General features: G+C 30.7%; 1 protein-coding gene across 3 annotated transcripts in view; it reads left to right on the forward strand.

Annotated features, from left to right (window-relative positions):
* The first annotated feature begins 464 nt into the window (after positions 1 to 464).
* The window catches only part of LOC132737917 (17-beta-hydroxysteroid dehydrogenase type 6-like), a 38,540-nt gene continuing 21,610 nt past the window's right edge, over positions 465 to 17,394 (forward strand). The window contains exon 1 of one of the 3 annotated variants that reach the window (XM_060725295.1): positions 465 to 639. In XM_060725295.1, the coding sequence (XP_060581278.1) occupies positions 480 to 639 (160 nt within the window). In that variant the 5' untranslated portion in view covers positions 465 to 479. Of the gene's footprint in view, positions 640 to 7,178; positions 7,366 to 16,158; positions 16,355 to 17,394 lie in introns of those variants that run through there. The other 2 variants (XM_060725294.1, XM_060725292.1) reach the window with 2 other exon arrangements.

Genomic DNA, 17,394 nt, shown 5'->3' on the forward strand with positions numbered 1-17,394 from the left:
TCCACGCTGTTCGCTATCAGTTTCTCTACTTGTAATAGAGATGGTTAGCGAACAGCACGGATCCTGATCAGACTGCGCGGTTGCGCAGGCTTGTCTGGATCCATGCTTGTCGCAAACCCACTATGTTGGTTTTGTCGTGACGCGGCTCATATGTTTTTTTCCTTTTCAAAGGATATAATATAAAAATGTGGTTTTCGTCCTCTTGGTGTTATATATAATAACACTCTTGGTGTTATATATAATAACACTATCTACCATTAGTAATCGTACAAAGAAGAGTTTGCAGAGTTCGATGATTGCACTTAATATAATTCTAAGTTGTTGTGTAGATTATATATATAATAAAACAATAATAACAGAGACCATTAATGTGAAAAAAAAAGAAACATATTATAAAGTTAATAAAGCAAACTGTATTTTATTGGTACCTCTACAATCTGCGAGTGTAAAACTTAAAGGTATAAGCTAATGACATAAAAATGGATAAAGATATAATTGCTACTGTTGCAGGCGTTGTTAGTGTTTGTATTTATTTTCTTGGATATATGTATGTGGCGGTGATAGGAGCCATTGTCGCAGTTATATTGTGGTTCAAAAAAGAAGAAGTGGAAATTAAAAACAAGGCTGTATTAATAACAGGTAATACTTGTGCTTAAGTTACTCGGAATCTGTTATTATTTCAGAATCTGGAGAGATTATTATGTTTAATCTACACAGAGCAAAGGCTAATATACAAACGTTACATGAAGATAAGTAACGTGCAAACTTTCAGTTAAAGGAACTCCACTGCGGTCTTAAAGCCTAAAAACATAAAATTTCAATTTCATATAAATATCAGCAGGGACACTTAAACAAATAGATCTCCGAAAGATAGAAATAAGTATACTCAGAAATAAACTGGAAAATGTATTTTTGTGCTATTCTTAGACGAATTCGAGTAAAAAGCGTTGCAATGCAATTTTGGGCAATTTTTCACAATTAAGATAATTATGGGAAAACGGAATGAGTAAATGATCTGAAAGTTTGGATAGAATGTACTGATCTAAAACTACATCAAATGGAACAATAATCTAGGAGACGTGTTTTAGTCTCATCATGGCAAGAAGAAACCTCAGTATAGTAATATGATAATTTAACTGACGTTCGTTCGTTACATTATTGTAACTTAATGATAGATTCTTTTTGACAGGAGTTCATTGATTTTCTACCTTCAAAATGTTTTCTTTTTTGCATGAACAGGTGATCACATTGATTTTTTTTATCAAAATTTGAAAATAAATGATTTTTAGAAGACATTTCAATTACATATTAGTAAAACATAGAAATAAATTTAAACACTTTAATGATTGTAAATAACTTACACATAATATTACCTTTGATCTGCAATTTTACTCTGCAAGCATTCCTTCACAAGAAAAACAAAACAGAATCAATGGCAAATTACTTTTGAACAAACGTAGACCGGCTGTTAATGCGTTAAATTTTACCAAGAGAAATAAGGTTTCTGGAGAAAATATTTCTATGGTTTAATAGCTTTTCCCAATTCTGACAAAAGGTGGTCAATACAACATTATCTGTAAAAATGTTACAGTTAATGTTAAAAGACAAAAAACGACAAAATAAATAAATAAATAAATAAATAAATTCATTCATTCATTCATTCATTCATTCATTCATTCATTCATTCATTCATTCATTTATAAAAAAAACATATCGGTTTTTTAATATGCTTACGAACCAGAACAACAAACAAAACGTAATGAAATTGAGAATAAATTTCATTAGATCATGATATTTTATCATATCAGTGTGAATGGTATTATGAAATATATATATATATATATGTATATACAATATTTTTCATGAAATTACTGTATGGTAATCACAGTTTCAAAAATAACCACACGACAAGGACCATTTCTAGTAATCATGGAGCTTTATATAACATGGAAAAGAAACTATGACATCATACACTTAAAATAAGTATCAGCGGTAACATAATCCTGCAAGTTCATATTCTCATTAGATTTTCCGAGGCATTGTTCTGCCATCGTGATAATGTAATTAAAGTCTCAATGTTCCAAAAGAGATAGAAACTCTCTAAAAGTTTAGTACCATACAAAAAAACATCACTGCGCAATATACATGTAGTTACATTTTCGTAAAAAGGCACAATTTCAATAATAAGGTGCAGGGCGTGAAGTGGTTGCACACTTGGTTCAAGCGAGAAAAATTGGTGGCATGCAAACTTGACAAAATGGCTACCGAGTCATGAATATTTACAACAACGCACGTATTGTCTTTAGTGGGTTTAAGTATGTTATTTTTGAAATTCTTTAATATGCCCATTCCTTAAGGCAATGCTTGAATCAAGTGTGCAACCACTCCACATCCTGTCAACCAAAAAATAAAGGACAGCCAAGCAGTAGTTTTGTCAGTTTATGTTTTAATTGAGATTGTGTTGTTTTGCAAGTATCCATACATCAATAGTATTTGTTATTACTATTTGCACTGAAGTGCAGAAATCGTAAATATGTCGTTAACTATTAAATCACTTTTTGTAATCAATTACTTAAATGCTAAATAGATATTTTCATAAGCACGTACGACAGTGTTTCTGTTTCTGTATTTGCATGGGTGCGGAAGGTCAATCTGTGATTATAAAAAAGAGGAATTAAGGATTATTCAAATATTCACCAAGTCTTGATTTAGATGATAACATAGGAAATAACATATTGGATTACAACAGTTATGTATTTGTCAGACGTTATTTCCCCCATTTCATGTGGTAGTAGATACATTGTAGCTAGCTATGTTATATACATTGTATCTATATAGTATATATATCGAAATACATATAGGTCTCATAACTTCTTTGTTTTTGCATTGCATTCTTGAAAATTTGACGTTATGTTTTCCATTTTTAAGTAGCATATACATTACTGCTATATATATATATATATATCGAAATTTGTATTCTATTTTTTGCATTGAATTCTTAAAAATGTATTGTTTTTTTTAAAAAAAAACAATACTATATGTGCTAATATTTCTCATCAATAAACCTTTGGTTTTTTATTTTCTATGAAAATAGTTTTTTTCCCAAATGATTTTGGGCCTTTAGTACAAGAGTTTTTTAAAATGTCGAAAAACCCACTTCAATAGTTTTTCGAGAGATAATACCCTCATATGACCCATTTTTTCACAGGTTAACTAAAAATATTAAATTGATGGCAAGAAGCTAGACGTATATATACCAATATTGAAAAGTAATGAAAAAATACTCTTTTGTTATTATACGGTTTGAAAGAATTGAGTCAGTTTGGATTGTAAAATAAAATACCCCACCCCCACAAGGAAATGCTATTCTTATATAAAAAGAATCTGGAAAAATGGTACTCCATCGGAACCATTAAGAACAACAAAATCAAATATATCCTTATAAGAAAAAAATGATTATTTACCGACACGTCACTGAATGCTCATTTCTTTCTAATTAGTTTATATATTAAAATTCAAATACATCTCTTCATATATAAAGGTATGGCTCAATATTGACATACCAATGGAACCGGATGTGACCAGTACAGGCCAAGACCCGCCAGCACATCCGTACAATCTAACCAGGCTGTATACTGTTCAGTGTTGGCCAAATAATATTTAATTTTCATCTTTATATCCCAAAAAATGATAATGGACGGTTCCAAACAACGTACGGAAGCTTATCCAGTCAACTGAAGAAATTTAGCAGGTTAGGCGTTATTCATTTGTAGATCTATTTCGAAAGAAAAATCCACAAAATTACTGATACACATTTCTATACATTCAAAAAGAACGAACAAAAAGCTGTTTCTAATTGACAAATTGTAGATGTTAATAGGTGATGTTATCTTGAAGTATTATCACATCAAACAGATGCTGACTTGTTTGATTTCTGTGCATGTTTTAGATTTAGATAATTTGATTTGATTTAGATACCATCTAACAACAAACAATTCAGTCAGTATTGTTTCTTGTTACAATAAAAGGTGCAAGGTACGAAAACTCATTTAACGTTTCAAAATGCACCATTATTATTGCATAGACTATATAATCGGATAAACTGAATATTATAACAATAGGACACTAAGTCGAAATATAATGCGCCTCATTATTCGGTCAAGTGTTATATAATAAATATTGTATGACGTCTGTCGCTCTCTATCATTTGTCCATTCTATAATATGTCCCTTCTATTAATTCTCGTATTCTATTATGTGTCTTACGACGTGATGTCGTAAACCCACACACCCCAGTAGAAATTCACTTGGTCATTGCCAATAGAAATATTATGTTTAAAATTAAGCGTGTTTCTCAAAATATGGTTTGTGAAAAACAATAAATGCGATTAACTCTGTAATACGATGAAATGGCATTGCAATATAATATAATATACGAAACTGATTTTTATTTACAAGAATTGCTCTGTCTTACGTAAACACATTTGTAATATGCCTAAAAAAGAGATGCTATTAAAACTGATATAATTCTTCGTGATGTAATTTTTTAATAAAACTTAGTTTTTAATGAGAACAATCAAAAGCTCTGAAGCTGTTACAACTCAATAAGCTATTATAAATTTTAAATATATTTCAAGTTCTTCACACATAAACTGTTTTAAACTAAGGCATGAAAATTCCTATGATCTGCAACATCTTAAGAGTTTCTACCTTAAATCTGTATTTATATGAATAAGTAGGTACATTAAAACAAATGATGCAGCAAACCCTACAGAATTGTACTTATTTACAGATTTTTTCTTTGTTTATTTCTTGTTTAAGCAACTCAGTACATCGACAATTTTGAAGAAACATTATTTCAGACAAATACAAGAAGCGTTATACATTCTTACGACGCCGTCTGTTGCTATTCAAAACTGACATGATGAAATCTTTTCTAGCGCATGCGCAATCTGCTTCAGGCAAAAAGATCACTTCTTTTCATAGAAATGTAGTAGACATTCACATACAATGTCGCGTAAGTTGACTGCACAAAGTTTTAAGATATAGGAAAAAAAGAAAGAACAAAAAGCTTTGCGGCCTAATATTGAGAAGATGAAGAATATTTTATAGATGATTACTCTGGATTAGATTTAAAAACTTTGCCTGCTGTTAGGTACTAAATAATGCTTGAAGATGATATGATAGATTATAAAATTAAGTCACTACTGCACATTGATATGTGCCATGTAAGCTATATACAACTGCAATAAAACAAGCCCAAAATATGATAACAACAAGATAGCCTTATTCACTAACAAAACAGAAAGACAAAACCAAAACTACTACAATTACAACAACATCAATAACAAAACTATTAAAAGCAATTAAGACAATTAAGTTTTTTTGAGCAGCATAAAATTCCTCCTTTACATTTATAAATCAACTTAAAACAAGAGTAACAGAACGTAAAATATGACAACACAGGTAATTGTTATAGTTTTTTACTTTTTGAAAACACAAAAAAACCTTCAATTTGACATTTACAATCTGCGATTTCTTTGGTATAATGAATTATAGATAATAGCTCTTTCCACAAGTAGCTTTCTAAACAATGATATTGTACTTAGAATCTGGAGTATTTTGTGTCGATTAACACTTCAATAAAATCTAAGTTAGATAGATTTCAAGAGCTTACGTTATGAAGCTTTTCACTTTCATGATACATGTAAATACGTTACTTAAGATAACTGCATACAAATAATATGACACAAAACATTGAATTATAGTTAACTAAATTTCAAATAAATTAAGAGTATATTTTTCATTTTACTTAATGTTGGGAAAACACTAGTATGATATTGCCAGGATAACCAGGTTGTAATACATGTAATATCAAGTATTAGGTAAATATGTCACTGTTCTTAAGTAGCGAGCGGTGCCAGAAGTTTCACAAATTTCTACGTTTGTTATTCAAAAGCTGTCACTAGTATTAGTAATACTTAGTTGGATATTCTACTTCTGCCACACAAATAAGTCCTTTTACAAGCCAGATTGTGACGCTTGTCGCTTGTGACTGTTAAACATCTTAAAATACTTAGTAATATTTAAAGCATTATTTCAAAAACTCAAATTGTATTTGTTTGAAAAAGCTATACGTTAGTTCGTTTATCTCTCTATAAGAGATATGGCTTTGATTGACCTCATTTCGAGAAAAGAAGAACAAAGTTATGTCCTATATATTATACCTCACCGATTATCCCAAATCATTTTCCGACATATGACGGTTACGACCGAACAGTAACGATTTACTTATTTTCAATCAGCACTTTTTTCAAATAGCTTGTGTCAAATCAGTAAACCATCATAATATATCAACTTGCCATTCATGCCATTTTGCTTCTTAATGAAATAATAGAGCCAGGTTTTTTTTAGATAGAGAACATATGCTCCCTCAGACAGTAAATATTGCAAAGTATATAGCAAGTACTTAAGTACCAGACAATGCAGTAAATACGATGAAATTCATCTATCAATTACCTTTAATTCGGGTTTGATTGTAAGCATAACACGAACAAAAACACAAAATGACTTGTTTTGTATGAAATTAAAATTTCCTTGATAATTGATACAAGTAAGTCAAACAATTAAAGTTGACATCATAGTCTAATTGTTCATAATTGCTATTATTGTTTGAAGCATAACATTAACTTCCCTTTTGGTGTTTCCACTCCCTTGAATATAAATTTCATGTTAAAATTCGTTGGATAAATAATATTTTCCGCAATGATACAACATCTAATTTCTTGGATATTCATTGTAAAGTGTTTGTTAACCACACACTATGCTCGAATATTCAGTTTTTTAAATGTAAAACAATAATTTGCGCCGGGACACATATCCTACATGTACCATTATTTCAAACGTTGAAAAAACAGGTCAAGTCGATTGCAATGTAAAAGAGGAAATATAAGTTAATTTCTCAGACTGTTAAAAGCTCAAGTTTTACGTATCATATGATGGACAAATAAGGCATCAGTAATTAACAAAAATGTATAATTAGTTATGATATATCAGGCATTTATTATACAGGAAAACACTTGTTCATGAATAATATCGTTCATGAAACCGACCCCTGGAATACAGTTTACGTTTTAAGAATATTTGTGATTTTCTTTCTACATTTCTATAGTTCTGTAAATATTTAAAATATAGACCATGTGTACATTTGTGCTGACTATTGCTGTAGGACTGTTGAGTGTTAGTTGTTTTATTACTGGATCTACGTTAACGGCTGTATTAGGAGCCGTATTGACCGCCCTCGTGCTGGTCATGTATCCGGAAAGGTTAGCTGTATCCGCTGTTAAAAAGGCCGTACTTATCACAGGTAATGATTTCATCGTTTATCATTTCAAAATGTGTCAACACTGGTTGAATTCGTGGTTTATTATGCCTATTACTAAAAAGGAAGCGCAGGATGCCTGCTAAATGCCTGCTAAATACGTACATAATTTATTATGAGATATTAAGCAAGATGTTGAGCATAAAGAAATCATAGAAAAATCTTGACTTGATTTGAAAAAAAATTTTTCTTAATTTCTTTTTACAGAAAGTTCAGAAAATTAAGCCATGTGTATTTAAACTCATACAAACTAAGAACATTAAATAGATTGGCAGTCTATTGACAAATACATTGATCTTTTTTGCGGGAAGTTTATAAATATTTAATACACGGAAGTATATAGAAGTCGTTTGATATCATTTTACATAAAAAGTAAAGAAATAAGTATATATATTTATATTATAAAAATACCCGGTTTCACTATTAATGTATTTATTTATTTAAGTCTCAATAACACACACATATATATATCAGTATAAAATACAGGATAAAACAAATGGCATACATATATGAAACCAATCAAATATTTGATTTGCTAGAGACTATTAAAATACTATACATTTTCACATTCCTTAAAAAACTCTATCACATATTTTAATGACTACTCACTTAATGTACATATACAGAAAAAGAAATGAAATGTCATCTGAGTTTGTTCTTAATCATTACTTTGGCAAGTCAAAGATCTTGACAAGTATGTCATATATGAGTAAAGTTAAAATTCAAACTACTCTGCCTATCCCATAGAAAACGGCTGAAAAATTTAATCATAAACAAAATAGTTCAGAGATTAAAATTTGTATTGTGCTAAACAATATGAAGACCCAAATATTAATGTTCTATAACAACAGCGGTTGTGTCAAAGTTATGACTTGGCATTGATTTGTAAATGGAAAATATTACTCGATTTACAACAAATAATATTTTTATAGATAACTTTGCTGTTACTTTAAGATATCCTATTTTAAAACTCTTAGACAGGACTGATTTTAAGAAAAATATGAATGCTAGAGGCATTTTATAGTACAAGTTATATCTTGAGTGTTTTAACCTAATATGGGTATGCTGAAGACGATGAGGGTGGATACCAAGAAAATAAAATTGACCTTGTCCTTCAAAAGGTCAATTCAAAATGGCCGCTTAAAAATACTAAAATAGGTCATTAAAACTATGATACAATATGATGCAATTAATTATTCTTGTCAAAATCAAATTATTATTTAAAATGATCAGATTTTAATGAGATTGGCCACCAAATATAGCGATTATAAGCCTAATGGCTCAATTAACAGTATATAGAGTAATGTTTTACTTACCCGTTAAGGTATAATAATAAGATTGAAAAAATCACTTTTTATGTTTTTTTACTTGACTTATATTTAACAATAAGCTTAGTTTATAAATATTACCAAAGAATAAATATTCCGTAATAACAAATTAATATTCCATAATTACGAAATAATATTTCGTAATAACGAATTAATATTTCGTATTAACGAAATAATATTTCGTAATAACGAATCAATATATCATAATTAAGATTTTATATTTCGTTAAAACGAAATAATATTTCTAATTGGGAATTATTATCTCGTAAAAACGAATTCAATTCCGTGAGAAAGTGTGGAAAATATCACTTCAGATGTTCCGTAATTTTCAACATTATTTGTAGCTATGATATTTTTTTAAGTTGTTCATTGTGTTTTCATATATTTTGCACTTATTATGGTATTTATGTTTTAAAATGAATATTTAAAAATTATTTTTAAATGTCAAAAAATGTCATTTCAATGCCATAAACACAACACAAACCGAGACAAAAAGTGTTTTAAAATATATACTGCACTTTTCTACCCCCCCCCCCCCTCCTCCCCCAAAAAATAAAATTAAAATAAAATAGGATATCTTAAAGTAACAGCAAAGTTATCTATAAAATATTATTTGTTGTAAATCGAGTAATATTTCTTTGACCATATAAAAGTCACGTGGGTAGGCTACATAGTAGAGGTGTTAAAATATAATTGTAATACACCGTTTGTTAGCCATTGAAATAGTATTTAATGTATAAAGGATTTTCAAAAATGGTTATTATTCAGAGCGGGCGCTATGGTGCAGTGGTAACACTGTCTGCCTACAAATCAGGGGGTCGTGAGTTCGATCCCCCGCTACTCCACTGAACGAATAAATGACTACGAGATTGGCATAACCAGGACATAGACACAGAATGACGGCAACGATAGAAACAAGAGAAGACCTTAACGGAACAGGAAACAAGTACCGAAGTACAAGACCGAAGACGACCACCGATAACGGAAGGAAAAACGGAGACAAGAACTGACAACAAGCGAACAAAGACGAGGACCGATAACATAATAACAGAGACAGGGACCGATAACAGAAGAACTGGCAACAAGCGAACAGAGACAAGCACCGCTAACAGAAGAACAGGACAGGGACCACCGATTACAGAAGAACTGACAACAAGCGAACAAAGACGGGAACCAATAATAGAAGAACAGGACAGGGACCGATAACAAAAGAACTGGCAACAAGCGATCAGAGACAGGGACCTATAACAAAAGAACTGACATCAAGCGAACAGAGACGAGCACCGCTAACAGAAGAACAGGACAGGGACCACCGATAACAGAAGAACTGACAACAAGCGAAAAAAGACTAGAACCGATAATAGAAGAACAGGACAGGGACCGATAACAAAAGAACTGGCAACAAGCGAACAGAGACAGGGACCGATAACAGAAGAACAGGACAGGGACCATCTATAACAGAAGAACTGACAACAAGCGAACAAAGACGAGGACCGATAACAGAAGAACAGGGCAGGGACCGATAACAGAAGAACTTACAACCAGCAAACAGAGACGTCGACCGATAACAGAAAAACAGAAATAGGGACCGATAACAGAAAAACATAGACGATGACTGATGACAGAAGAATGGATAACAGAGACGGGAACCGATTACATAAGAATTGACAACAAGAAAACGGAAAAACCAGGACTGAGAACAGAAGAAAAGAGACAAGGATGACAAAAGAACGGAGACGAGAACCAACAGGACAGGGACCGATAACAGAGGAACTGACAACAAGACAACGGAGACGAGGATTTATAACAAAAAATAGAGACCAGGACCGATAACAAAATAACACAGACCAGGACTAAGGAAAGAAGAATGGAGACGGGGATCGATAACAGAGACGGGAACCTATGACAGAAAAATTGACAACGAGAAAACGGAGACCAGACTCTGATTACATTATCTAAGGATAGAGACGAGAACGGATAACATAAGAACGAAAAAGAACGAAGACGACGACCGATAGCTGAAAAACAGAGACGAGAACCGATAACAGAACATCTAACAACAAAAGAACTGAGACCAGGACCGATTACAGAAGAACGAAGATCACGACCAATAACAGAAGAACTGGCAACAAGAGAACTGCGACGATGATCAATAACAGAAGAACGAAGACGACGACCGATAACAGAAAAACGAACACCAAAACCCAAGAGTACTCAGAGAAAAATGGCTTTAATTAATGTATATTGTGCATGCACACGTTTTAACCCCCTCACACATCTTGACGCTGAAGGCATCTATATGCTTGCATAGAGTGCCAGATAAAATCTAGCATATGGGCAGGAAAGAGTGTAGTGTTCGCTGCGTAAACCCTAAATATGTTTAAATGCCTTAAAATTTTCAGAACTATCTTTAATATTACTTCTATATTACTATTATATTAGCCTATAGAAAAATGTCTGCCATCTTGGATTTTTCGGCCATATTGGATTGTTTTGTGCTTTTAATTCTGTTTTGGTGTCTAATTTGGTTTTACCCAAACATGCTTTGTGACAAATTTCAGGCTTTTCCTTTCTTTGATATCTCATACATTTATAATAAAGAAATTTAGCGGCCATTTTAGTGGTCATTTTAAATGGCCATTTCAATGGGTGGTCAAGATCAAGTTTTTCAATTTGGTATCCACCTTTATCGGATTCAGCATACCTTAAATAGGTAAAATACACCAAGATACCACTTGTACTTCAAAATGCTTCAGGCATCTTATAGGGAGCCAAATTCTCAAAATCAGTCCTGTCTATCTCCTTATTTTACGGTTCTAAAGTATTTTAATTTCTTTACCATATATATACACATATTCTAAATGCTATGACCTAGAAAACTCTTCTTAAAGATAATCTATCGTTTTTGTTTTTTTTAAATTAAAACCTAGAATACCGTTAAAAAGAAAACTGAATTCAATATAGTTTATAATGCTCGACATTACAAAATGGTCTAAACAGTAAAAGCACATGACTGATCTAATCAGACATATGAATTATTACATGTACATTGTATTAACAAGGTTTTTTAGATCAAGATAAACAATGTTCATATACTAAAACAATGTTTATATACAATAAAAATATAGTACAGTTTAAGATTACCCAGTATACAAACTATCACGACGCTTTTCTAACATTTGAAAGCAGGTTTTGGCACAGCAATTAACAATGGCCTCCTCATTCAGAAGTATCCTTATCTTTTCAACATCATCTACACTATCAAAATTAGAAAAATGTTGACAAGCCTTAAAATAAAGCTGTTGTCTTAAATCAATATACAAAGGACAGTGTAGTAACACATGCATCTCATCCTCAATTACATTAATTCCAATATTGTGACAAAAAGAACATTTTCTATGTTTAACAAGACATTATTATATCTTCCAATTTCGACATTGATTGGGGCTGTTCCACTACGAAATTTTGCAAGTGGACCTCTATGTGATCGATTTAGCACTAATTTACAGTATGGTTCAACATGAAAAGAAGTTTTGAATAATCTGTAGAACCTAAGTTTATTTCTACCATTTCCTGTCTGGGCATTAACACGATTAACATCGGCATGCCATATTCTTCATATAATTTTGGAACAAGTTTTCCACATATTTCATGCTTAGACACAAACCTGCTAATATGTACAATATCATTTAAATCATACTTTAAAAACATGTTAACAACTTTAAAATTCCAATTTTTACAGTTTCTATTACTTGCATTATTTGACCAAACAAACACTTCTCTGTTTAGTCTTTCACTTGACATATTAACTAATCTAGACCATAAATGTACAACTGTTTTTTTAACCCTACAGATCATTGGTTGCCACCCAATATCACCATTTACAGCAGCATTTGACGTATATTTACCAACGTTCAAAAAATATCTTGCTGCTCTATGCTGAATTGCATTAATACATTTAAAGTCTTCAGTTGCCCATATACCAGAGCCATAAGTAATAATTGGTACAATAGTTGAATCATAAAGTTTGGTAAACGTTTGATATGGAAATCCACAAACTGAGCGTGCCCTTGCTATAAGCAAACCTAAGGCCCTTCCGACAGACTTAGCAACGCATTTCGCTGTGACCGAATAATCTAAATGTTCAGTCAAAACAAAACCTAAGTACCTGTACTGAGAGGCATATTCAATTACTGAATCTCCACATCAAAATACAAAATTACTTTTTCTTACAGACGGGTTTCTAAATTGAACAATCTTGGATTTGTCAATTTATTTTTTTTCTTTTGCTATTGACAAATAAATTGATCTTTTTTGCGGGAAGTTTATAAATATTTAATACACGGAAGTATATAGAAGTCGTTTGATATCATTTTACATAAAAAGTAAAGAAATAAGTATACTGTATATATTTATATTATAAACATACCCGGTTTCACTATTAATGTAAATATATACAATATAATACCTTGTAATTAATGTAAATATATATATATATATATATATATATATATATAATATATATATATATATATATATATATATATATATATATATATATATATATATCATATAATACCATGTAATTCATGTGAATAATGCTGACAATTAATAAAACTACAAAATTCTGTGACGACTTTGAACTGCTATTATATATAGTAATATGGAACCATTAATATCTCAATAATGATATAACACTGCATTTCTGTCAATTAAAACATTGAATTACATGTCAATTAAGCAACAGAATTTAATTTATAGATTCGTGACTCTCTCTCTCGAGCTCATTAATGATATTTGCTATCATATTATTATTATTTTATTATAACATTGTATTATTATTATTATTTGTTATTCAGAGAAATTACTTTCAAACTGATATTGCAGCATTTTTGTCGTCTGCAACTGGTACTAGTAAATATATTGAAGATTAAACCTATTGTATAATAACAAATATAATGACTCGTACTTAGATAAAATCATATACTTGTATAATTACTGTATTTAAATGCTAAAATCTTATATTTTAAGTACGACATGCTTCAATATAAAACAAAAAGTTTGAATCACTATTCTACCAATCTATATTTTATGATACAATAAAATAAGTACATCAATGAATGGAATCAATACACTTTATATCTTACCGAGAGTTGCAAAACCTGTTGAGACACAGACACAAACAATGGTCCTTTCTTCTTTTCTAAGTGGAATAAGTTGAATCTACGCAAAAGTTACATACTATACAAACATAATTATTTATAAAGAATATTTAGAGTAGTGCACATATTGAATGTATAGGTTTTAACAAAATTTTAAAGAACTGGATTAAGATATTATTACTGCAGGTGTTGATGCAGTAAGTGATATATCTACACATGTGGCTTTGCTTCAAAATAATAGAGTTCTGAGGAATAGCAGAAAAACGAACGCATAACTATTTTTAAATATAGTGATCTTTTTAAAATTTCGTTAGTAAGATTTACCTGGAACGTTTTACTATGTTTAAATACAATGATTTATTGAAATTAGATGAATAAGATTTAGCTTGAATATTCGAAAACAATTGAATTGATATGTAAAAGAATACATTCCTTTTCTCGACCCTTAAAATGATAAACTAAATTGTGTTATTGTAAATAGATATATGGACATACAGAATATGTGCTGTGACCTTCATCGAAAGGTTTCAAACGGTGAGAATAATGCATTAAACAATATTGAGTAGTAACACTATTTATATCAAAGGGGAAATGAGACTTCTTTAATTTTCATAAACGTGCAGGAAATGAAGCCAAAGGTATTTACTTCCTTTTGTAGCATAGAGGATGTAGTTAACAACAGCCTGCATTTGATGTCTAAAGTAGGAAAACATAAGAATTTGTATGTTTGGACTTGATTCTTGACGGGTGTAAAAATCTGTAGAAGGAGTGATACCTCGGAAGCAATAGTTACAACAAAATAACATGGAAATTGCAGACTGGATTTGACTGAGTCTGTACATGAGGGATAATAGAAAAGTGCAACATCCTTCACGCCCCCTGGCACCGGGAGCGGTAAAACTAACATTGATGAAATATACCATATGGAAATTAGAAAATAAACGGATCGCGTCCTTTACATAACTATTATCGTTGTCAGAAAGTTATTTTTCATATATTGATGTCACAAATTAATAGAAAAAACGTTCCTTGATTGCTACTTTTAGTATTTTAAGTGGGGGTAGGATCAACATATGCTCATCTCACTTTCCGACACATTATTGCACATTCAGCGCTACTTTATTAAGTTGTTAAGTATTAAATAAACTCTAAACCCATTGTTAAAACATAACTAAACACATTACAGAACTTTTCAAACAAAAAATCCAAAGAAATAAAAAAAAATATACGGAATAATGTGCTTTTCAGCAAGATTATTATATCAGTTACTGACAGCCCAATACAGTTTTTAAATCTTTTAATTCAAGAATAAGAAAGGCAACAAGTATTTCATTTTTAACATATGCCCCTCTAGCATCCAGTGTTAAGTATTTCAAGTTTTATCTAGATCAACAGGCGGGATAGTAATTAAAATGCATTCCATTGAAATTAACTCCAACGCAGTTGAAAATGATTTTCCCCCTGAAAATAATTACATTTTAATTTTCCTTTTTTTCTGAAATGTTCTTTTATTACCATAAATTTTGGTTAGTATACCATAATTTTGCAAACCGTAAATTAAAGTGAATGACCTTAGCTATGGTCTATATATTAACTACTAAACGCAGCATTTTTGTCGTCTGCAACTGGTATACATGTACACGTATATCTATCTACACGTATATCAATGATACTTTGATATGTGACACATATACTTGTTTAAGTTTTATTTTGTGGTGGCGTTTTCTTTCACTTTATCTATTAAGGTCAATGACCTAATTCAATAAATTATTTTCTTTCACAAGTTAATTTCCGGCTGGCGGGAACAAAGTTTTTCCATTGTTTACATTGTTCAATAGCATTGTAGAAAAATCTAACGCAAAAGTTCAATGAGTAATAAAACAATTTGTTCAGTTCTATAAAACAAATATAAAACTTCAGGGATACACTTAACACATTTATTTATTCAGCCTAACAGCGTTATCATTGTAAAACTATAGTGTAACCTTACAATTCAACTCGTAGTAATTTCAAATCATTTACACTGTAAAATAATATGAAGATTCGCCAGTTTTAGATATAACTGCAGTTTAATGGATTTTCCGTAGCGACCAAATACGGCAGTTTAAGATATATAGCTGCAGTTTAATGGATTTTTGTTGCGACCAAATACGGCATCTGCTTACGCGTTCATTAAACAGATAATAATACAATCTTAACTTTAATATCTCTGTTCAATTGACATCAGGTTACTTAGTCTTTAACGCTATATTAAAATATCTTAAAACTGTGCTTACAAAATAAAAATAAAACCAGCATTCAAAGGAACAGTTATGGGTAAAATTGCAATTGCTGTTGCTGTAGGAGTAGTGAGTGTTTGTGTGTTTATTTTTGGATACATTTTCGCGGCTGTATTCGGAACAGTTGTTGCCGGTCTTGTGTTGTTTCTGTATCCAGAAAAAAGGGTTGAAGCTGATCCTTCTAATAAAGCTGTATTTATCACAGGTAAAAATATTGTGCATTATTGTTTGATATTTTACTCTTTTAAAAAGCAGTCGATGTGAAGGAAATTGTAATATGAATATTATTTCCATAGTTTTTGTCATTTGTAGTAAACTGACAAATAAATAATATTTAAACTAACAACTTATTATAGTAACAGGTCTTGTAGTTACATCGCCCATATACTCAATGTTTAAGCTTTTAAATGGGCTGTATGAATTGTAGAGTATGTGAAAATGTATTAGATAACACCAAGCACTGTCTATACGTTCCTGCCAATATAAGTTAATATAGGTTAATATGAAAGCTTCTTTGGTAAATTCTTACCATTTCCATTACATTTTACAAAACGCAACATTATAGCCCATATTTAGTATCTTATCTTTATGTATAATTTGTTCAATTTGATATATATTAGCCAGTAGACAATACTCAGAACTCATACTTTGTTTTGTTAAGTTTTACGGCGCACTAACATAATTTAGGTCATTTGACGCCGAAACAAGTAACAGATGATTTTGGCTAACCTGAAATGTTAAGTTTGTATCAATTTCGCTAGATTTGTTTTCTTACATACCAAAGTTCTCCTTTGGTAACTTTGTTAAAACACGTTTTAAATAGGGCAAACAGCTGAAGTATGGTATAAGAACAATCAAGTATAATGTATACAGTATATATAAGATAAATTGATAATACCAGGCATGCCATATCATTTAATCTTAGACACTGTGACATATTTGTCAATATTGAAGCACGTAAATATAGTCTCAAGATAATCATAGATAAGAAACTATTTATGTGGACAACTTTGTTAAAAAATCTTATTTATACATGTATTTTATTTGGTAGTAATCTTATTGATAAAGAATTTAATTCTGTTATTTTTCATTATATATTATATCGATAGTTCAGATAAATCTGAAACCTTATTGTTAAGTAACATTTTTATCCCTTTAATATGTACTACATTGGATGATGTAGTTGTTTTAACATGGATATAATTGTAAACATTTTTTTTACCATACTGAACCAAACGAAATGAC

The sequence above is a fragment of the Ruditapes philippinarum genome, unplaced genomic scaffold (assembly GCF_026571515.1).
Source record: "Ruditapes philippinarum isolate M1 unplaced genomic scaffold, ASM2657151v2 ctg3495_1_1_1_1, whole genome shotgun sequence".
Lineage (NCBI taxonomy): Eukaryota > Metazoa > Mollusca > Bivalvia > Venerida > Veneridae > Ruditapes > Ruditapes philippinarum.